Raw genomic sequence first — 23,587 nt, forward strand, 5'->3', positions numbered from 1 at the left:
TCTCTCTCTCTGAAATTAAAAAAAATTTTTTTATTGTAAAAATATTTTGTACACGCAAAATCTAAACAAGGAAATGTGAGAAATATAAACAGAAAATTTCTTGTGACTTTATTTCTAAAGAGAAGATCACAATAGCAGGTTGGAAAGTATCATTTTTGATTCTTTTCTAAAACAATATCTGTATGTAGAGCTTTCTGTATATCTCTGTATATACACAATCACAGTCATATGTATAGTTGCATATATCTTCATATGTTTTGATTTTTGCTCAGTGGAGTTTAAAGTTCAGAATCCATGATTATGATCTCTGAAAGTAAACTAGTATAAATAAAAATTATGGAGATTAGTAGATGATTGCACAGGTAATTCTTAGAGAAAATTAAAGTCAATAATGAAAAATTTCCCTAATGAGTTATTCGGTTAAAACATTATTTTGCTATGAAATTGTCAATATTTAAAAAATGAAATCCTGCTTTCATACATTGATTGTAAACTGTGTTTTTAGAAAGCACGTTTTCTTCTAGGAAGAAAAAAATTTTCATTATCTTTTCATCCACTATTCTGATTTAGGAATATATCCTAAGGAAATAATTAGAATGCAGAAGAAAAAAATAACAAATTGAGGTATTTATTTTAGTATTATTTTTACTGGCAAAAATTGGTAAATAGTCTAAGTGTTCAATAATAGGGGAATAATTAAGACATTTTACATCTATCCAGTTATACAGCCACCAAATATTTACAAATAATTTTTAATTATAGCAAGTAAAAGTAAAAGCTTTCAAGGTAACAAGTGTGGGGAAAAGAGCAGAAAAACATATTAAAATAATAATAGTAATTGCCTCTAAGTGACAGATCATATATGATGATGTTCTTTTTATTTTTATTTATTTATTTAAAAAATTTTTTAATGTTTATTTAATTTTGAGAGAGAGAGACACACACACACAGAATCCGAAGCAGGCTCCAGCCTCTGAGCTGTCAGCACAGAGCCCGACATGGGACTTGAACTCACGGAGTGCGAGATCATGACCTGAGCCAAAGTCGGTCACTTAACCTACTGAACCACCTAGGTGCCCTGACAGTATTCTTTTTAATATTCTTCTCTAGTATCCCAGATTTCCTATTATGAGAATGTATTATTTAATGAGGATGAAGAATTAATAGAAGGTTGAATTGAGTAGATGAAAGGTTGTGGTTTCATGGGTGACTTCTATGGATAGATAATTAATACACTGGTTATTTAACCTTAATTAAAAATGGTTTTTAACTTAAAAAAATTGTTCCTTTTTAGGTTGTGATGCAAAATGACAGTTATGATGCTCTTCATGGTAAGGTTTCTTTTCTCACTTTTCAAATGTTGATTTTGTGAAATATATTTGAATAGCTTTTAATTTTTGCATAAGTTCTAGCAATTTAATTTTTTTAATGAGATAGTAATTCTTGGAAAATGGTACAAAACTATATGAAATATCAATCACCGTAAAGTTTTATTTGGATTTAATATCACAGAGAATCCCTTTCAGTTGTAACTCTTATGTAGAATTCAAGAGAGCTACTATTTTTCCTTTGTCCTTTACCTGTAACTTCAATTTGGTTTATTGGCATTTTTTCAGAAAGAAAAAGAAAGAAGCCAAGCTTTGGTTAATATAAATTTTGTTGGTCAAAAAACTGTTTAATGTTGCTGAATAAAAGATTAAGGCTACTTGGGTGCCTGGTTGGCTCAGCTGATTAAGTGTCAGAGTCTGGATTTTGACTCAGTTCATAATGTCACAGTTTGTGAGTTTATGAGTTTGAGTCCCATGTCTGCGCTGACAGCAGAGAGCCTGTTGGGGATTCTCTCTCCCTTTCCCCTTCCCCCCTTCCCCCTCCCCACCCCCTCTGCCCTGTGTCTGCAGACAGCAGAGAGCCTGCTGGGGATTCTCTCTCCCTGTCCCCTTCCCCCTCATCCCCCCCCCTTCTACCCTGTGTCTACACTGACAGAGAGAGCCTGCTGGGGATTCTTTCTCTCTCTGCCCCTTTCCCTGCTCTCTCGCTCTCTCTTTATTTTTTTTTTAAATTTTTTTTTTAATGTTTTTTCTTTATTTCTAGGAGAGAGAGAGAGAGAGAGCGTGAGCAGGGGAGGGTCAGAGAGAGAGGGAGTCACAGACTCCGAAACAGGCTCCAGGCTCTGAGCAGGCAGTCAGCACAGAACCAGAAGCGGGGCTCGAAACCACAAACCGAGAGATCATGACCTAAGCGAAAGTCGGACACTTAACCGACTAAGCCACCCAGGCGCCCCTCTTTTGCTCTCTCTTTAAAAAAAATAATAAAATAAAGATTAAGAATATTTAGTTTTTTCAAGTCCAAAAGTCTTGGTCTGACTTACTTCATTTTTATTCTATTTCTTAATTTTGTGATTATCCTTTTTTATTTTTTGTAGGAAGTTTAACAAACTCTTTGAATATCCCAGAGTGTGAAGAATCCATGAAAGATTGTGAACAAGCCAGTTTGAATATGGATAATAATAATAATATAAAATTTTCTGTGTGGGTTTCTTTCTTTGAGATTTACAATGAATGTATTTATGACTTGTTTGTTCCTGCATCATCTAAGTTCCAAAAGAGAAAGATGCTACGCCTTTCGCAAGATGTAAAGGGCTATTCTTTTATAAAAGGTATAGTAATGAATGCTTTTTATTTTATTGCTAGAAGTTTCTTTCTAGACTTTGTTATAGCAAACTGGAGATGGAAAATTTTTATATTAATTTTTAACATCAACGTAATAAGAGAAGTTTGTACTTTGCAGGCATGTTTTGGCATTTAATCAAACCTGAATGTAAGAGGTCAATGTTAATAGGTTTTTCCTTGAGTATCATTGCAGGGGTTTTGGGGGTGGGGGGGGTGAAGCTGTGTTCTGGTATTCACATTATTCTGCTTTGTGGCAGTGCACAAACATTGGAGTTTGCCATAGTGCGTTTTTCCAACCTTTTAAAACCACTACTCAAAGTAGGAAGTACTTACATATATTAACATTATGACCTAGTAGTTGTATGTATACATACATACACGTATATTTACAACTCAGAAGTTTCATGAATTATATTTACCCTTAGTACAGGCAATGCACTTTGGTGTTTTCTATATTTCACTTCATTTTTATAAATTGCTGGTGTTGACTCTAAATTTGACTTAATGATTCACTAATGAATTGCAACCTGCAGTGTCTCACATCTAGGTATTTTTGTAGGGGTAATCCCTAGTGTGCTGTGTCTTCTGTCTTTTTCATTTTTTCCTAGACGTTTAATTCTAAGGAATCTCTTCTATTTTTAATTTTCCCTTTGGCCTAGTTTTGGAAAACTTTTGTCTGTGTTTGTATAACTTAAATATTAGAAAGTAATTATAATATCCCCCTCTTGTGTTTCACTTTGCTAGTGGAATATGGAATAGCTGAGTAGATTCCACGTAGGGGAATTATCTTATTAAAAGATTTCATCTTAGGGGCACCTGGGGCTCAGTCAGTTAAGCATCCAGCTCTTGATTTCAGCTCAGGTAATGGCCCCATGCTTCATGAGATTGAGCCCTGCATTGGGCTCTGTGCTAACAATGCAGAGCCTGCTTGGGAGCCTCTCTTTCTCTCTCTCTGCCCCTCCTCCACTTATACTCTCTGTCTCGCTCTCAAAATAAATAAACTTTAAAAAAAAAATTTAAAAACTTCACTCTATGTCTTTGAGAACAGAGGTTACAAATCTCTGTAGAAATTACATTGTACAACAAATGCTATGTTTTTATAAGTTGATATGTGTCCTCTTTGTTTTTTAAAGATCTACAATGGATTCAAGTATCTGATTCCAAAGAAGCATATAGACTTTTAAAACTAGGAATAAAGCACCAGAGTGTTGCCTTCACAAAGCTGAACAATGCTTCTAGTAGAAGGTAAAGAAGAAACACTGTGGTGTTAGCTTGAAGCACCCAGGCTATTCTGTGCTATTGTAAATACAACTAATTTAAGATTGAAATGGGCTGTAGTCTCTCTGATAGGTTAGATGAATTCATAGGCATAAAAAATATTCTTGTTAACTGAAGAGCACTAAAACACAGAAGATTATCAGGACTATTTCTTGTTCCAATATGAAATTTACTCATTTGCACAAAGTCTCTTAGATATTTTTACTCTTTATATGAATATCTAAGCTCTATTTTAAGAGTTGCCTACAATATACATCTCAAGGTTGAATGATATATTTAAGGGAAGGGCTTGGGACATGAGAGACAAAAGGAAAAAGTTGAAGCAGTGCGATATTTAAAACAGGTTGTCTCTTAAGGGGGAAAGAGCCCTGACTCCCATACTTGGTGTGGCATACAGACAGTATTTGGTCCAGATAAGCCTGCATTTGGGCCAAATGTATACTTTGCTTTCGGTAGAAGATTAGCAGTATATGTACCATTTTAACTAATAATATGGTCTTTGCAAGTTTCAAATTGAAATTTTATTGTAAATGATTCCACTAATAGAAGTTGGAGTGTTAAGAGAAGGAGAGGATTCAAGGAATTTGGGGCCAAATGAAAGATAAGATGTATGATTTTAGGCAGTTCGGTATTTAGGTGACAATGCAACATTGGATTGAAATATCTGGCAACTAGTTGGAAAATGCAGTGCTGGAGGTATGGCTTGTATGAGGGTGTAAATAGTTGTCAATTTAGATGCTAGTTTCACCCATACAGAATGCAGAAATTAAAAATGAAAGATAACATTTGATTTTTATATATTTTAGTCACAGCATATTCACTATTAGAATATTACATATTGAAGATTCTGAAACGCCTCGTGTAATGCGAGTCAGTGAGTAAGTCGAGCATTCTTTAAACTCTAATTATTTTGAATTTCATTTGGAAGAACTTTTCATAGTTTTGTTTTTGTTTTTAATTCAGATTGTGTTTATGTGATCTGGCTGGTTCAGAAAGAAGCATGAAGACACAGAATGAAGGGGAAAGGTTAAGAGAGACCGGGAACATCAATACTTCTTTATTGACTCTGGGAAAGTGTATCAATGTTTTAAAAAACAGTGAAAAGTCAAAGTAAGTGTTGCTGAAAATGCTATTAGCATATTAAGTGTTAAAATATTTAAGCTTCCAACTCAAGGTTTAGAAAGTTCTTTTTTGTTTTTAACCTGCTTCTTACGTGATGACTATATAGGGATTACAATTGAAATACTTAGAGTTCTTGGATTAAAAAATTGAAATAAAAAATAATGTTAGTTGATGCCAGGGACTCATCAAGTAAGCACAGTATTTTCCATAGCAAATATACATCAACAGACACTAGATAATCTTCTTAGGATCCTGGTTTAGCATCTAAAACCACTTTATTCTTACTAATGCATTGTGTTCTAGATGTGATAGATATCTGTATTAATTACCACGTTAGGCCTAGTAAATTGTAAATAGCCTTCATTTTTAGTTAATGTGTTTCATGGCATATATTGTATAATTGCTTTACCCTAGAAAACATAACCAAGTTCAATGTGATTTTCTTAACATTTGGCATACTGAGTTATTGTTAGTATTCGTATTAGTAGCAGTATTTAAAGAAAAGAACATGAACAGAAAATGACTTTTATAGGCAGAACTAAACACTAACTTAGAGTTTAAGTCTATGATAGCTAGATTAATTATTTCTTTGTAAATTTTATCAGCATTGTGACTTTGTGAGATTTGTTTTAACTTACAGTTTTTTGAAAATTTTTTCCATAGGTTTCAACAGCATGTGCCTTTCCGGGAAAGTAAACTGACTCACTATTTTCAAAGTTTTTTTAATGGTAAAGGGAAAATATGCATGATTGTCAACATCAGCCAGTGTTATTTTGCTTATGATGAAACCCTCAATGTGTTGAAATTCTCAGCCATTGCACAAAAAGTAAATATATTCAAGTTTCTGAAGAATTTATTAAGTTTCTTATTAGAATATGAACCATTTTTTCTTGGTGTAGCTATTCCGTTTTGTACTTACAACTGCAAACCTGGGAAATAATAGAAAATTAAAAATATGAATATTTGATCAAGTCAGAGGACATTTAAAAGATTGAAAGTTTCCCCCTGCAAATATTAAAATAACCTTAGTAGTAAGTGTTAATAATACACACTCATTACAAATTACGAGTATTATTGCCATGAATTGTCTGCTCTGCCATCTGTCTGGTTCATTTCATGGTTAATCAAGAAGCCCTTCTGCTAGGAGTCCTTGTATGTTTGCATAGATAGGTCTGTTTTAAATACTAAAATTATTATTTGACTTAAATTTATGGATTTCTTTTTTAGTTGGCAGTTTTTCCTTTTCTGTTTTAAAAGTCACATTGGATATTTTTATAGGTTTGTGTTCCAGACATTTTAAATTCTTCTCAAGAGAAAGCCTTTGGTCCTGTCAAGTCTTCTCAAGATGTATCACTAGACATTAATAATTCAGTTAATAAAATATTAAATGTAAAAAGATCCACAATTTCATGGGAAAGTAGCCTCGAAGACCTGGTGGAAGATGAAGATATAATTGAGGGTCTAGAAAAAGGTGAAGAAAACCAAAGTGTGGAAAGTGAACTTACTGATGAAGATCTAGATAAAACATTGGAGGAAGATAAGGCTTTCATTAGCCATGAAGAGAAGAAGGTATGTATTAAGAACTCATATTTCTAAGCTTGCTTATTATTATTATGAAAGTTATAAAATACTTATGGCTCTCCCAGTTTTTTCAACAATATGCTAAAATTTTTATGTATCTCAACTTTATATACATTTTTTAATATTTTAATTTTTTTAACATTTATTTAATAAAAAATTTTTTTTAATGTTTTTTATATATTTTTGAGAGAGAGAGACAGCATGAGCAGTGGAGGGTTAGAGAGAGAGGAAGATAAAGAATCTGAAACAGGCTCCATGCTCTGAGCTGACTGACAGCACAGAGGCTGACGCAGGCCCCGAACTCACAAACCATGAGATCATGACCTGAGCCGAAGCCAGATGTTCAACCGACTGAGCCACCTAGGTGCCCCAACACTTATTTGTTTTTGAGAGACAGAGACAGAGCAGGAATGGGGGAGGGACAGAGAGAGGGAGGGATATAGAATCTGAAACAGACTCCAGGCTTTGGAGCCCAGTGTGGGCCTCAAACTCACGACTGTAAGATCATGACCTGAGCCAAGGTCAGACACTTAACTGTTAAGTCGTCCATGTGCCCCTCAACTTTATATTTTGAAAAACTTAAAACCTGGATGGACTAGTACAATGAAAACCCACTTATACTTCACATGAATTTGCCAGTTATTAACATTTTACCATGTTTAATTCTCTGTGTATGTGAATGCACATTTTTTTTGCTGGTACCATTGGAAACAAGATGTAGACATAATGACCCCTTACAACTAACTACTTCAGCATGTATTTCCTAACAATGTAGACATTTCATATGATCACAACACTATTTTCACACCGAGGCAATTTAACACTGACATAATAATATAATCTGTTGTACTGTCCATTTTGAGATTTCTTCAGTGGTCCCAGTATGTCCTTTATAGTCATTTTTTTAAATAAAATTATATTTTGAGAGAGAGCACATGCGCCCATGCTTGTGTGCATGTGCATGCTTGTATGCTTGAGCAGGGGAAGGGCAGAGAGCCAGCAGGCTAGGGCTGTCAGTACAGAGTCTGATGTGGGGCTCGACCTCATGAACCATGAGATTGTGACCTGAGCTGAAATTAAGAGTCGATGTTTAACTGACTGAACCACCCAGGTGCCCCACCATTATGTGTTTGATCTTCAACTAAAGTTAACACATTGCTTTTGATTGGTATGTTTCTTTAGTTATTTGTAATCTAACAATGATTCTCTTGAGAAGTTGAGGCTAATTGTCTTACAGAATAGCCTCAATCCCAATTTCTCTGATTGTTTCCTCATGATTCAGATTTTACACTTCACACATCCTATTATTTAGGTCAAGTTGTGAATTTTCCATTTGTGTCCTATCTGCAGACACATGATGTCTGACTTGCCCATTCTTGGTGATGCTAAGTTTTGCTAATTTGGTTAAGGTATTATTTTTCAGATCTCTTTTCATTGTAAAAGTATCATCTGTGGGATGATACTTTGAGACCATGTGAATATCTTGTTCCCCAGTACCCTTTCACTCAGTGATTTTAGCATAATCCACCAAACTTACTTTGCAGTCACATACAAGCACTCAGAGTGTCTACCCACTACCAATTCTGTTTCTTCAAAAACACGATAGTTGGTTGTCTTACATTTACGGTAAATACATAAAATTGAACAGTGGTGTGTATTTATTTATTTATTTATTTATTTATTTTATTTTTAAGTGACAGAGACAGAGTACAAGTTGAGGAGGGGCAGGGAGAGAGAGACTGAGACACAGAATCCGAAGCAGGCTCCAGGCTCCAAGCTGTAAGCACAGAGCCTGACGTGGGACTTGAAGTGACAAACCATGAGATCATGACCTGAGCTAAAGTCTGATGGTTACCCTACTGAGCCACCAGGTGCCTCTGTAATATTTTTTTAATGTTTATTTATTTTTGAGAGAGAGAGAGAAACAGAGCAAGTGGGGGAAAGGTGGAGAGAGGGAGACAGAATCCGAAGCAGGCTCCAGCCTCTGAGCTGTCACCACAGAGCCCAATGTGGGGCTTGAACTCAGGAATTGCAAGATCATGACCTAGGCTAAAGTCAGACACTTAACCTACTTAGCCATCCACATGCCCCACGTCTGATTCTTGATTTTGGCTCAGGTCATGATCTGCTGGTTCATGATATCTCTCTCTCTCTCTCCCTCAAAATAAATAAATGAACATTTTAAAAAATAAAGAGTGGAAAATATGGTTGTTTGAAATTATAAAAGTATTATTTAATCATGGTGGAATCTGGAAAAAGAAAAGAGGGAAACTATAAAGATCTGTTTACATACTGCTCATATTAATGGATTTTTACTATACATCACTCTTTTGTTTTTTAATTATTTTTTGATTTATTTTTGAAAGAGAGGGAAAGTGTGAGCGGGGGAGGGGGAGAGAGAGAGAGGGACAGAGGATCCAAAGCAGGCTCTGTGCTGACAGCCGAGAACCTGATGTCAGACCTGAACTCACGAATGGTGAGATTGTGACCTGAGCCAAAATTGGATGCTTAACCGACTGAGCTACCCAGACACCCCTATACGTTAGTCTTTTGTATCCTTTCTTCACTTAAAAAGAAATCGTGCAAAATGTGAATTATTAATATAAGTCATTGTTCATTACAGTAGGTTTCTGTATCATTGTGCCATAATTGAGCCAATTTTTTTTAACTATTGAGTTGGGTTTCACTTTTCCTTTAATTAAGTATAACCGCTTAAATAAAACAAAAACACTGTGATAACCATTTTCACAGCCAAAACCCTGAGTCCTGTTATAGAAGTATTTCCTCATTATAGGTTCTTAGAAGCAGAATTTCAAAGTTGGAATATTTATGGAAATATTTTCAGTATCAAATTGAGACATTGAAAGATCTGTAGTTTTGAGAGAGTTTATTAGTTAGTTTGTTGTTGAGAAAATTTAAGTAGAAACCTGAAGAATACCAGGCTGGTATGCTACAATGTTTTATTACAGATCTATACTGGCCATGTCAAATGTTAATTGCTTTATTTATTCACTGTCCATATTTACATAATTATGCTTTTTCCAAGGTCTTGGAGTTGTTGTTCACCAAATGGGTTAATGAAACATCTCTTTTTTCCATTTTGGAATGTGTTTGGGGGTTCTTAGAAACTATGTAACAATTAGGGTTTAGCTCTTAACTAATTTAAAATCCAGCCTTTACGACTTTCCACAGACCTGGTCCTTTTTTTCCCCACCTACAAAGTATGGATGCTGCTACCAAGCTCCCAGAAGGTTTTGTGGATTGAAAACCATCAAATATGACCTCCCCAGAGTAGTTCCTGGTGTATATGGATCTTCAGCTTTTTTTCTCTACTTTCTTTCTTAGCGTAGTCACACAGTGAGACATCTGAGTTACTCTAAGTGTATTTTTATTTATTTATTTATATTTTATTTTTATTTTTTTAATATTTTTTATTTATTTCTAGGAGAGAGAGAGAGCGAGCGAGCGTGAGCAGGGGAGGGTCAGAGAGAGAGGGAGTCACAGACTGAAACAGGCTCCAGGCTCTGAGCTGGCAGTCAGCACAGAGCCCGATGCGGGGCTCGAACCCACGAACTGCGAGATCATGACCTAAGCGAAAGTCGGACGCTTAACCGACTAAGCCACCCAGGCGCCCCTCTAAGTGTATTTTTAAACTGTAGAGAGGTTTTTCAGATTTATGAGTCCATCCAAATACGTAATTTTCAGTGAGAATATTATTATTAAAAGGATCCATAATTATAGTCAACTAAATGAAGCATTATTTTTGAATGCTTGGACAGTAATATTTCCCTTGGGATATATTTGTTCTTAGGATTTTAATATTTATGTTTTAGAAACTGTTGGATTTAATAGAAGACTTGAAGAAAAAACTGATAACTGAAAGAAAAGAAAAGTTAACTTTGGAATTTAAAATTCGTGATGAAGTTACACAGGAGTTTACTCAATATTTAGCTCAACGGGAAGCTGACTTTAAGTAAGTTATTGCTTTCATGTCCTAGTAAAAATTGAGAATATTATTTGTTCAGAATATTTTAAAGTTATTTACTTTTTTAATATTAAGTGGCTTCTGAATTCTGACCTTTCTAGTTCCTTGAAAGTGCTGTTGCTAATCCTGACATTGATTCTGAATTGTACATGAATGATTTAAATTTTGCTTTTAATTTACAATATATTTAATCTTAGAAATTTATTTTTTTGTCATGAGAAATATACTTATTTTTTAAATTAATTTATTTTTGGGGGAGAGAGCTGGAGTATGAGCCGGGGAGTACAGAGAGAGGGAGACCCAGAATCTGATGTGGGCTCCAGGCTCTGAGCTGTCAGCACAGAGCCTGATGCAGGGCTTGAATCTGAGGACTGCGAGATCGTGACCTGAGCTGAAGTCGGATGCTTAACCGACTGAGCCACCCAGGTGCCCTGATAAATGTACTTATTAATCCCCATCATCTATTTGACCCATGCCCCCATCCACCTCCTCTCTGGTAACCATCAGTTCTGTATAGTTAAGAATCTGTTTCTTGATTTACCTTTGTTTTCCCTTTGCTCGTTTGTTTTGCTTTTAAATTCCACGTATGAGTGAGATCATATGGTATTTGTGTTTCCCTGACTTAGTTAGCTTAGCATTATACCCTCTGGCTCCATTCGGGTTGTTGCATATGGCAAGATTTCATTCTTTTTTATTCCATTCCGTATTTCATTGTGTGTGTGTGTACACACACACACACGCACGTGTATATATGCATGTATATATGTATATGTGTGTATGTGTAAACACACACCACATCTTCTTTATCCATTTATCTGTCGATGGACACTTGCGCTGCCTCCATAGCTTGGCTATTGTAAATAATGCTTCAATAAACACAGGGGTGCATGTGTCCTTAATCTTAGAAATTTAGAAGAAAAACACAAAGTCATGCTTTTATGTTCCTAATGGGATTAATTTGTGTTATGAAGGGAAACTCTCCTTCAAGAACGAGAGATACTTGAGGAAAATGCTGAATGTCGTTTGGCTATCTTCAAGGATTTGGTTGGTAAATGTGACACTCAAGAAGAACCAACAAATGAAGATTGTGCCATGAAAGGTGAAAACAAAGTATGTTAACTGAAGTCTAATGAGGTTTTTGGTCTGTGTGTAGTGTACCACCTCAGTGATGAGAAACACTAATATACTTTAGAATTAAAAGTTACTATGTAGCTTTATTATACTTAAGCATGTTTTGTTAATAAGGTAAGCACAATTAGTTAAAATATAGCTATTAGACTAGAAAGAAACTGTGTGTCATGTTTATATCCTTTTGTGTTGCTTTTGAGTTGTATTGATTGTAGGTAGATTTCTTTTAGTCTGATTCCTGTTAATCTTAAACAATTTTGCCCTGATTAAAACAAAAACATTTACATGTAAAAAGGATTGCTCTTGTTGGCTGATTGACCATTCCCTACTGTTGAGAAAACATACTTTTCTTCTGCTTCCACTGCAATTGATGTCTTTTGGGGGTTGTTTGATTTTGTTTTGTTTTTTTAATAACTGAGTTTAGAGGCTCAGGATGGTGATGTTCTGGCTCTTGGTGTCAAATCCTTTTTATGTGTCCCAGACATGGTTTGGCTCTTGGTCTGAGTTGTGATGATGGATGTTTGTTTCCGGAACTGCCCCAGCAGAGCCTTAGGAGACATATAACTGAACATATACCTGAACTGACAGTCATAATTGTTCTAGAAGGATTTCTCATAGCTTATGATGTTTTTTAAATAGGAAATGATGTCTCATGTTCCATAAAACAGTAATGAGTAATGGAACACAGCTTTTTAGTAGTTGGAGATACTTTGATAAAATTTATTGAAAAAAATTCTAAGTTGTGAAAGTTTTTGCTATGTCTTCTTAAAAATGTCTAAATTAGTGCCATATTGCAAGAGTGAAAGCCACTGTTAACATTAGGCATGTGGGTTTTGCTATTTTTAGGAAGCACATAATTATGTAGGAATTGAAGATATTATTGATTCTCTTCAAGATGATGTCACTGATATTAAGAAACAGGCTGAAATTGCTCACTTATATATTGCATCTCTTGCTGACCCCCAGGAAGCTATTGCCTGTTTAGAAATAAAGCTTAATCAAGTTAAAGCTGAATTAGCTAACACTAAAGAAGAGTTAATCAAAACCCAGGAAGAGTTAAAAAAGAAAGAAAATGGTAAGTAGACATATTTTATCCATATTTAGATGTTATAAATACATAAAAACATTTGGTGAGTATAAGAGATTTATACTTGTTTACTTATTTACTGTAGTGACTAGAAAATTCTTTGATCTAGGCAACATTTAATATTTTAACATGGCTTTGTAGTAATTTACTATTAAAAAATTTTTTTTGCCTTCATTTACCTTTAGACTAATATTAGTAGAAAGTGGGCCCTCAAAAACAAGAACAGAAAACACCAAAGTAAACATTAGTTTTCAGCAAATTAAGAAATCTTAGGAAATTGTAGAGCTGTGAATTTTGTTCTATATTTTTTATGTTCTCTCATAGTGTGGTAGATTCTGCTCTGGGCTTGTAAGTTTGGGATAGAGTAACTCTCATGGAGTGGATTTAAGTTTGTTAGATTGGAGCTCCATTCCAGCTCAGACACACAAACACACACACACACAGACACACACACACAGACATACACACAATGTCTTGTCATCTGGTTTTTAAAAGAGTTAGAAGAAATGTTCTGCCCTTTTCTGTGTGAAACAAGATGGGTAGAAAATAGTAGGTAAGTGGTGTCTCTACATTATGAAGTGGGCCAGAAAGGTTTTAGTTTCCTTTCATCTCTGAAATTATACCAGAAAAATTTTCACTATTTAGCGTGTCATTCATTTTTACCTAGGATTGGATTTCGAAAGTGGCTTTTACAGAAACATTGCCCTCTGGTGGTAGAATTAGTAGCTGAGTCCTGGTGTCCTTCTAGTGCTGTGAAAATCATTTTTCTGACTGTAACACTAGTGTCAGGTCTACTATAGAAGCTTATGTGTCAGTGATTATTCAGTAATATAGTTTTTAGATGCTCAGATGTTTATTTTTAATATTCTTATTTTTTCAGAATCAGAAATTAATGTAAATTCATTGGTTCAAGAGCTTGAGAAATCTAATAAGGTAATACTTCAAGTTTTGTTGTCTTGATAAGAAACTTAATAATTAAGCAATTGAAGGAGCATGAATTATGACAAGGTACATTTGCTTAAAAGTAATTAAAGAAAAAGTAATAAATGAATGTGATAGAAAAATTGGAAATTGTAAGTGCTTTCACCCTCAGGCCTTTTTTTAGTGATAGCAACTAGAAAATTTCTTCAGTCTTTCCAGAAGCTAATTTATTTATATATCAGAAGATATTTATTTATATATAGACAACACATATACACATCTTTTTAAAGGTTTACACAAATGGGGTTAATTAGTTTTGCATCTTATTTTCTTTCCTCAAAAGTTGTCTTGGAAATCATGCTGATATAATTGTACATCAGCACATAAAGATCTGTGTTATTCTTTTGGTAGATGCATAGTGTCAGTTGATGTATTTAAATGGTGTTTATTTCACCTAAAATTACTGTTTTAAAATATGAGATACGGCCTGATCAGTGTGCAGCACTGAATTCTGAAGATCTTTGGAGCCCTGTACCTTTAGATCAGATAATCATGTCAAATGGTTATAGATGGATTTGACATTGGTAGGTCTATATATGAAATTACAAGTATATGTGCACTTGAAATGAATTCCAAACTTTTTATTTTGCCTTACCTTCTCTGGCATGGGTTATATCAATTTATATTCATCCTTCTAAAGAGTGAAATATTTTAATATATGATTAGACATAAATAAGATCTTGGTATTTAATATCCAATATTTGAAGAAGTAACCACAATAATGTACATTGAAATCACTATAGTTACTGTTTAAATGATTCCTAATCTTTTCCTTTATTTTTTCCAGTTATAAAAATAGTAGATCCTGGTTGTAAAAATTCAATTTTATGTAAAATAGAAAATAAAAAAGTCCCCCATAATCTTCCTCCTAAATAAAAATGAGAAAAACCAAGTTGTTTGGTATCTCTTTTAGACTTTTACTTCATATGTATTTGTTTTTATAGAACATTATTGTGTACTCTTTTAAGTGTTTTACATCTCAGAACAACTTTATGATGTAGATACTGTTATTTTTTATTTGTACAGAGACATAAAATAACTTGCCAAGGATCATACAACTAGAAGGTAGAGAAGCTAGGGTTCAAACCCAGACAGTCTGATTCCAGATTCCTCTTACCCAATTCACTAAATTGCTTTTCTGTTTTTCTTTTAACTTAAACGTATGTTATTTTTTAAACAAAAATAAGGTCATACTATGCCTAGTGTGTTGCTACTGTTATTTTTACTAAGTCTTAAAATTTGAAGGAGTTCTAAAATTGCATCATATTTGCATTTTATCTGTCCTAAAATATATTTACTAAACATTGCTGTTTTTCTTTTTTTTGAAAGACAATACTTACACAGAAGCAAAGAATTCAAGAGTTGGGAGAAATAATTGCTCAAAAAGAGGATACAATCAACAAATTTCAAAGCCTAAAATTTCATACAGAAAACACGTTTATAAGCAGTGTAAGTATTTAACTTTATTTTTCTGCCCTACGAATTACATTAACATGTATATGTGTTGGTTCAAAATAAAATAATTTAAAATAGCTTATAATGGCTAAAATTAATTTACTAAGAATGTTGAATTGTTATTTTTGTTTTGAAATTCAGTTTACCATTGTGCAAATCTGAATTTTTGAGTAACTTGCAAGAGAACATTTGACCTCTTTGAACATAGTATCCCATAGACTATGCTGGCACCTATGAGAGAGAAGAATGAGCAGCCCTTGGAGATGTAAGCCTTAGCTAGTTGGAAGGGGAGCTCTGGGGCTAATGGAACTTAACGTGCTTAGATATCTGCAGATCATAAAGATTTCCATCACTGTTTCTGTATTTCTGTATCGCTATGTACAACTTTAAATGAAATTCAAGGTGGGAGCCGCCTGGGTGGCTCAGTTGGTTAAGCATCTCACTCTTGATTTCCGTTCAGGTCACAGTCTCATGGTTTGTGAGCTGGAGCCCCAAGCCCCACTCTGTGCTGACAGTGCAGAGCCTCTTTGGGATTCTCTCTCTCCCCTGAACTCACGCATGCATGCATACTCTTTCTCAAAAGTAAATAGACGAACATTAAAAAAAAATTAAATTCAATGGAATTATGTTTTCTTTTTTTTGTTAGAGGCTTTTTTTTATTATATGCATTTTTGCTAATGTTCTTATGCTTATAGCAAAGATGTTTTCTTTAAAAGATTACATCATGTATTGTTTGCCGTGTAAAGCCTTTAAGGGTTTTATACATACAAATTTAGGTAATTTCATATTTAGTTTAGGATAATCAGCATGCCTTTTAATCCTTTTTTTAAACAATAATTTTTGGTTATTTTAAACTTATATTGGTTATTGTAAACTCCTTTAGATTATTTTTTTGAATTAAAAAAGGCACAATATATACATATAATAGGATGAGTAACTAGTAGCCAAACCTCTCTGCTTTGTTTGGAGGTGCTTTTGTATGTCTTTTCTCTGACCAGATGAGGCAAGGTTGATTGATGTCTTGTAAAAAGTGACTGTTGACTGCCCTTTGTATGTTTACAATCAAGGTCCATTACTCATCGATATTCTCTGAATCATCTCAGCATTAGGTGGGTTTTTGATACTGCATACGTATATAAGAAGACTAGCTTACCTTCTGTCTAATCTCTGGTAGCAGGCCTGTCTTTTGTTATTTATTAGATGCATTATTCAGGCTATCTGACTTTTTTTGTACCTTAACTGGGAGAGGCACCCTTGTAATAAGGAAGAGAGAAAGGATAAGAAGCATAAACTTATTTCAGTCAAGAAACATTTGTTGAGTATTTACTAGGTGCCAGATAGTGTGTTAAATTTTGAGAATTATATAGGTTAATAAAAACTAGTCTCCTTAATGACTCCTCAGTAAGAGAGAAACCATAGAAACATAATTACAATGAAATGTACAGTGTAGTCAGTATATGCAAGAAGCAGAGAATAGGTAGAGGTTTAGGGAATACTTTCTGGAGGTGAAAATGATTAAGTTAAGCCATAAAGGGTGATTAAAATTCAGCCAGTTGAAATTAGGGGAAGGGGACAGTTTGTAGCTGTGATGGACAAGAAAATAGTCTGGCCTTTCAGGTTTAGGAATCAGAATGTACGAACTCATGGAAGTGAGAAGTCTTTCAGTTAGTATAGGAAAGCACAACCATTTATTGTTTAAGAAGAAAGTTTAAAGCATGGAGAAGTGAGAAATGTGTCTGGGAGTGGTAGGTTGGGGTAAGCTGGTGGAAGTCCTTAAACACTGTGTGAAAGACTTAGGGTTTTATTCTATGGACAGTGAGGAGTCATTAAATTTTTTTTTAAATGTTTTTTTATTTCTGAGAGAGAAAGAAAAGAGAGAGAGAGAGCCTGAGCAGGGGAGGGTCAGAGAGAGAGGGAGATACAGAATATGAAACAGTCTCCAGGCTCTGAGCTAGCTGTTAGTACAGGAGCCTGACGTGGGGCTCGAACCCACGAACTGTGAGATCATGACCTGAGCCGAAGTCAGATGCTCAACTGACTGAGTCACCCAGGTGGCCCGAGGAGTCATTAATTTTAAGGAGGGGAGTAGCAAAGTTGAGTTTTTATTTTAAGTGACTTATCTGGAAATTTGTAGGATGGGATTGAGGTGGAGTTAGGCTGGAGGCAGAGAGACCAGAAAAGCATCTTGGAAGAGTCAGGTGATAGTTGATGAGAATTTTGATTAAGCATAGTTGGGTAGTGGTGATAGTGATTAAGAAGAGAAAACTGACTTGTGAAATAAGGGAAGGTAAGACCTTTTGGGACTTCGGGCCTAACTTTTTACAGTAATTGAACTGCTGGGCCTCCAGACTTTCTCAGCACTTCTCTTATTCACCACATGCTGTTGCTCTGATCACTTGATTTGGATTTTAAGTCTTACTTGGTTTGGTGAAGGAAAAGAAAAAAAAGAAAAAGAAAAGTCAGAGAGAGAGCCATACTGGCGACTACAACTTCTAAGAGAATTATTAGAAAGTTAAGATAGAATTATACTTATTTCTGTAGTATGTTTGTTTGGATACCAGTGTGTTAGTAATGTTTAAGTAATAGTAAAAAAGCAATATAAAATAAGCTATATTCCTAATCGAATAGGCCTTGCCTGTAAATAAACTTTTTAGATAGGTTCTAGATAGTGTTACCAACGAAGTTAAAACAGCGTGTGATATTGTTTTTGTAAATATGTTAAAAAAATGCAAAGTCATTTGGAACTTAACCTGTATGTGCTGATAAACTGTTAATCTTTTTTTAAATTTTTATGTTTTTAAATTTTTAAAAATTTTCTTTAATGTTTATTTATTTATTCTTCTTAAATAGCTTGGTGTCAAGTTGGTTTCCATATAACACCCAGTGCTCATCGCCACAAGTGCCCTCCTCTGTGCCCATCACCTGCCTTCCCCTTTCTCCCACCCCAATCAGCCCTCAGTTTGTTCTCAACATTTAAAAACTCTCTGATGGTTTGACTCTCTCCCTCTCCCCAACTATTTTTCCCCTTCTTCTCCCCCATGGTGCTCCATTAAGTTCTCCTAATCCACCTATACGTGCAAACATATGGTATCTATCCCCTGCCTGGCTTATTTCGCTCAGCATAACACCCTCAAGTTCCATCCATGTTTCTACATATGGCCAGATTTCATTCTTTCTCATTGCCATGTAGTGTTCCATTGTGTAGATAAACCACATCTTCTTGATCCATTCGTCAGTTGATGGACATTTAGGCTCTTTTCATGTTTTGGCTATTGTTGAGAGTGCTGCTATGATCATTGGGGTCCATGTGCCCCTATGCATCAGCACTCTTGTATTCCTTGCGTAAATTCCTAGCAGTGCTATTGCTGGGTCATAGGGGAGTTCTACTGTTAATTTTGTGAGGAACCTCCACACTGTTTTCCAGAGGGGCTGCACCAGTTTACATTCCCAGCAGCAGTGTAGGAGGGTGCCTGTTTCTCCACATCCTTGCCTGCATCTAGAGTCTCATGATTTTTTCATTTTAGCCACTCTGACTGGCATGAGGTGGTATCTCAGTGTGGTTTTGATTTGTATTTCCCTGATAGATGATGAGGGATTGTATTTCCCTGATACATGATGAGATGATGAGGGACACTGAGCATCGTTTCATGTGTCTGTTGGCCATCTGGATGTCCTGTTTGGAGAGTGTCTGTTCATTTCTTTTNTGCCCATTTCTTCACTGGATTATTTGTTTTTCAGGTGTGGAGTTTGGTGAGTTCCTTATAGATTTTGGATGCTAGCCATTTATCTGATATGTCATTTGCAACTATCTTTTCCCATTCCATCAGTTGCCCATTAGTTTTGTTGATTGTTTCCTTTGCTGTGCAGAAGCTTTTAATCTTGATGAGGTCCCAGTAGTTGATTTTTGCTCTTGATTCCCTTGCCTTTGGGGATGTGTCAAGTAAGAAATTGCTATGGTTGAGGTCAAGGAGGTTGTTTCCTGCTTTCTCCTCTAGGGTTTTGATGGTTTTCTGTCTCACATTCAGGTCCTTTATGCATTTTGAGGTTTTTTAAAATTTTATTAAAAAAATTTTTTTTAATGTTTATTTTTTAGAGACAGAGCATGAGTGGGGGAGGAACAGAGAGAGAGGGAGACACAGAATCTGAAGCAGGCTCCAGGCTCTGAGCTGTCAGCACAGAGCCCAGTGTGGGACTCGAACTCACAACCGTGAGCTCATGACCTGAGCCGAAGTCGGACGCTCAACCAACTGAGCCACCCAGGCACCCTTTTTTTGAGTATTTTTGTGTATGGTGTGAGAAAATGATCTAGTTTCATTCTTCTGCATGTTGCTATCCAGTTCTCCCAGCACCATCTGTTAAAGAGGCTGTCTTTTGCATTGGATTCCCTTTCCCATTTATCAAAGATTCGTTGGCCATACATTTGTGGGTCTAATTCTGAGTTCTCTATTCTATTCCATTGGTCTATGTGTCTGTTTCTGTGCCAATACCATACTGTCATGATGATGACAGCTTTGTAGCAAAGGCTAAAGTCTGGGATGGTGATGCCTCCTGTTTTGGTTTTCTTCTTCAATATTACTTTGGCTATTCGGGGTCTTTTGTGGTTCCATACAAATTTTAGGATAGTTTTCTCTAGCTTTGAGAAGAATGCTGGTGCAATTTTGATTGGGATTGCATTGAATGTGTAGATTGCTTTGGGTAGTAATGACATCTTAACTGTATTTATTCTTCTGATCCATGAGCATGGGATGTTTTTCCATTTCTCTGTGTCTTCTTAAATTTCCTTCATAAGTTTTCTATAATTTTCAGCATACAGATCTTTTACATCTTTGGTTAGGTTTATTCCTAGGTATTTTATGGTTTTTTTTGTGCAGTTGTGAATGGGATCAGTTTCTGGATTTCTCTTTCTGTTGCTTCATTATTGGTGTATAAAAATGCAATCAATTTTGTATGTTGATTTTATACCTTGCAACTTAGCCTTCTTTTGGGTTTTCTGTGTCGAGTATCATGTCGTCTGCAAAACGTGAGAGTTTGACTTCTTAGCCAATTCTGATGCCTTTAATTTCCTTTTGTTGTCTGATGGCTGATGCTAGGACTTCCAGCACTATGTTAAACAACAGTGGTGAGAGTGGACATCCCTGTCGTGTTCCTGATTTCAGGGGGAAAGCTCTCAGTTTTTCCCCATTGAGGATGATGTCGGCTGAGGGCTTCTCATAGATGGCTTTTATGATATTTAAGTAAGTTCCTTCTGTATCAATTGTCTCAAGGGTCTTTATTAAGAATGATGCTGTATTTTGTCAAATACTTTTTCTGCATCTATCGACAGAATCATATGGTTTTTATCTTTTCTTTTGTTAATGTCATGTGTCACATTGATTGATTTGTGAATATTGAACCAGCCCTGTAACCCAGGAATGAGTCCCACTTGATCATGTTGGGTAATTCTTTTTATGTGCTGTTGGATTCGATTTGCAAGTATCTTGTTGAGGATTTTTCCATCCATATTCATCAAGGATATTGGCCTGTAGTTCTCTTTTTTTTTTGCTGGGGTCTATCTGGCTTGGGAATCAAAGTAATGCTGGCTTCGTAGAATGAATCCGGAAGTTTTCCTTCACTTTCTATTTTTTGGAATAGCTTGAGAAGAATGGGTATTAATTCTGTTTTAAATGTCTGGAAGAATTCCCCAGGGAAGCCATTTGGCCCAGAACTCTTATTTGTTGGGAGATTTTTGATCACTGATTCAATTTCTTCACTAGGTATGGGTCTGTTCAGATTTTCTATCTCTTCCCTTGTGAATTTTGGTAGTGTGTGTGTGTTTAGGAATTTGTCCATTTTTTCTAAGTTGTCCAGTTTGTTGGCATATAATTTTTCATGGTATTCCCTGATAATTGCTTGTTTTTCTGAGGGATTGGTTGTATAAAGTCCATTTTCATTCAGGATTTTGTCTTTTTGGGTGCTCTCTCTTTTCTTTTTGATAAGCCTGGCTAGAGGTTTGTCAATTTTGTTTATTTTTTTCAAAAAACCAACTCTTGGTTTCATCTGTTCACTTGTTTTTTTGGATTCTATATTATTTATTTCTGCCCTGATTTTTATTATTTCTTTTCTCCTACTGGGTTTGGGGTGCTCTTGTTGCTCTCCTTCTAGTTCCTTTAGGTGTGGTGTTAGATTTTGTACTTGTGGTTTTTCTAATTTCTTGAAATAGGCCTGGAGTGCAATGTACTTTCCTCTTAGGACTGCCTTTGCTGCATCCCATAGAGTTTGAATTGTTGTATTTTCATTTTCATTTGTTTCCATATTTTTTTTTTTATTTCTTCTCTAATTGCCTGATTGGTCCATTCGTTCTTTAGTAGGGTGTTCTTTAGCCTCCATGTGTTTGGAGGTTTTCCAGACTTTTTTCTGTGGTTGATTTCAAGTTTCATAGCATTGTGATCTGAAAGTGTGCATTGTATGATCTCAATTCTTTTATACTTATTGAGGGCTGCTTTATGTCCCAGTATGTGATCTATCTTGGAGAAAGTGCCATGCGCACTTGAGAAGAAAGTGAATTCCATGGCCTCAGGATATATAGTTCTAAATATATCTGTCAAATCCGTCAGGTCCAATGTGTTGTTCAAGTCCATTGTTTCTTTAATGATTTTCTGTCTAGTTGATCTGTCCATTGCTGTAAGTGGAGTATTAAGGTCCCCTGCTATTAGCACATCCTTATCCATAAGACTGTTTCTGTTCGAGATTCATTGTTTTATGTATTTAGGTGCTCCCGTATTTGGTGCGTAGATATTTATAATTGTTAGCTCTTCCTGATGGATAGACCCTGTAATTATTATATAATGCCCTTCTTCATCCTTTGTTACTGCCTTTACTTTAAAGTCCAGCTTGTATGATATAAGAGTAACTACTCCAGCTTTCTTTTGACTTCCAGTAGCATGATAGATATTTCTCCATCCCCTTACACTCACTCTGAAGGTGTCCTCAGGTCTAAAATGAGTTTCTTGTAGACAGCAAATAGATGGATTTTTTTTTTTAATCCATTCTGCTACCCTATGTCTTTTGATTGGAGCATTTGTCCATTTATATTCATTGTTATTATTGAAAAATATGGGTTTAGAGTCATTGTGTTCTTTGTAGGATTCATGCTTGTGGTGTCTCTGGTACCTTGTGTTCCTTGCAACATTTCCCTCATAGAGTCCCCCTTAGGATTTCTTGTAGGGCTGGTTTAGTGGTGATGAATTCTTTCAATTTTTGTTTATTTGGGAAAACTTTTATCTCTCCTTCTATTCTGAATGACAGGCTTGACGGATAGAAGATTCTTGGCTGCATATGTTTCCTGTTCATCACATTGTAGATTTCCTGTCATTCCTTTCTGGCCTGCCAAATTCAGTAGATAGGTCTGTAACCACTCTGATAGGTTTCCCTTTGTATGTTAGGGCCCTTTTATCGCTAGCTGCTTTCAGAATTCTCTCTTTGTCCTTCTATTTTGCCAGTTTCACTATGACATGTCATGCAGAAGATCAATTCAAGTTACGTCTGAGGGGAGTTCTCTGTGCCTCTTGGATTTCAATATCTGTTTCCTTCCCCAGATTGGGGAAGTTCTCTGTGAAATTGTTCAAGGACTCCTTCAGTGCCTTTCCCTCCCTCTTCCTCTTCTGGAATTCCTATGGTACAGATATTATTCCATTTGATTGTATCGCTCATCTCTCAAGCTCTCCTTTCTTGTTCCTGGATCAGTTTATCTCTCTTTTTCTCGGCTTCCTCTTCTTCTATTATTGTGTCTTCTAATTCACCTATTCTCCTCTCTGCCTCTTCAGTTTGTGGATTGGCCACCTCCATTTTATTACGCACCTTATTTATAGCATTTTTAAATTCATTTTATAGACCTATTTTCAAGGTCTATAGTCTTCGTAGCAATGGTTTCTCTGATGTCTTCCATGTCTTTTTCAAGCCCCGCGATTAATTTCATGACTGTCGCTCTAAATTCTTGTTCAGTTATGTTGCTTTTATCTGTTTTGAGCAGCTCTTTAGCTGTCATTTCTTCCTGGAATTTCTTTAGAGGAGAGTTCTTCCATTTCGTCATTTTGGCTAGCTTTCTGTCTCTTGTTAATTTTAAAATCTTGTTATGCACTCTGCACCTGCTTGTAAGGCTGTATTAAAGAAAGCTCTTTGTCCAAGGTCTGTCCGTTCAGGAAGTTTTCTTTGAATGTGGTGTCTCTTGGTCTCTCTTGTTGAGACTTTGGTTATTTTATTTACCTACTCGTAGTGGTATTTGGGACTTTCCACCATGTGTACTTTTTTTTTTTAATTTTTTTT

The 23,587-nt window shown here is 35.5% G+C and overlaps 1 protein-coding gene across 6 annotated transcripts in view; it reads left to right on the forward strand.

The window, feature by feature from the left end:
- The window catches only part of KIF20B (kinesin family member 20B), an 85,033-nt gene that overhangs the window by 11,304 nt on the left and 50,142 nt on the right, over positions 1–23,587 (forward strand). For 4 of the 6 annotated variants that reach the window (XM_039224739.1, XM_039224741.1, XM_039224738.1 and 1 more), the window contains exons 7-18: positions 1,295–1,331; positions 2,423–2,656; positions 3,803–3,914; positions 4,754–4,825; positions 4,911–5,057; positions 5,733–5,895; positions 6,348–6,638; positions 10,484–10,623; positions 11,607–11,745; positions 12,610–12,838; positions 13,731–13,783; positions 15,161–15,280. In XM_039224739.1, coding sequence (XP_039080670.1) covers positions 1,295–1,331; positions 2,423–2,656; positions 3,803–3,914; positions 4,754–4,825; positions 4,911–5,057; positions 5,733–5,895; positions 6,348–6,638; positions 10,484–10,623; positions 11,607–11,745; positions 12,610–12,838; positions 13,731–13,783; positions 15,161–15,280 — 1,737 coding nt within the window. The remainder of the gene's footprint in view (positions 1–1,294; positions 1,332–2,422; positions 2,657–3,802; positions 3,915–4,753; positions 4,826–4,910; positions 5,058–5,732; positions 5,896–6,347; positions 6,639–10,483; positions 10,624–11,606; positions 11,746–12,609; positions 12,839–13,730; positions 13,784–15,160; positions 15,281–23,587) is intronic. The other 2 variants (XM_039224742.1, XM_039224744.1) reach the window with 1 other exon arrangement.

The sequence above is a fragment of the Hyaena hyaena genome, unplaced genomic scaffold (genome assembly GCF_003009895.1).
Source record: "Hyaena hyaena isolate Hyena2069 unplaced genomic scaffold, ASM300989v1 scaffold_1760, whole genome shotgun sequence".
Taxonomy (NCBI): domain Eukaryota; kingdom Metazoa; phylum Chordata; class Mammalia; order Carnivora; family Hyaenidae; genus Hyaena; species Hyaena hyaena.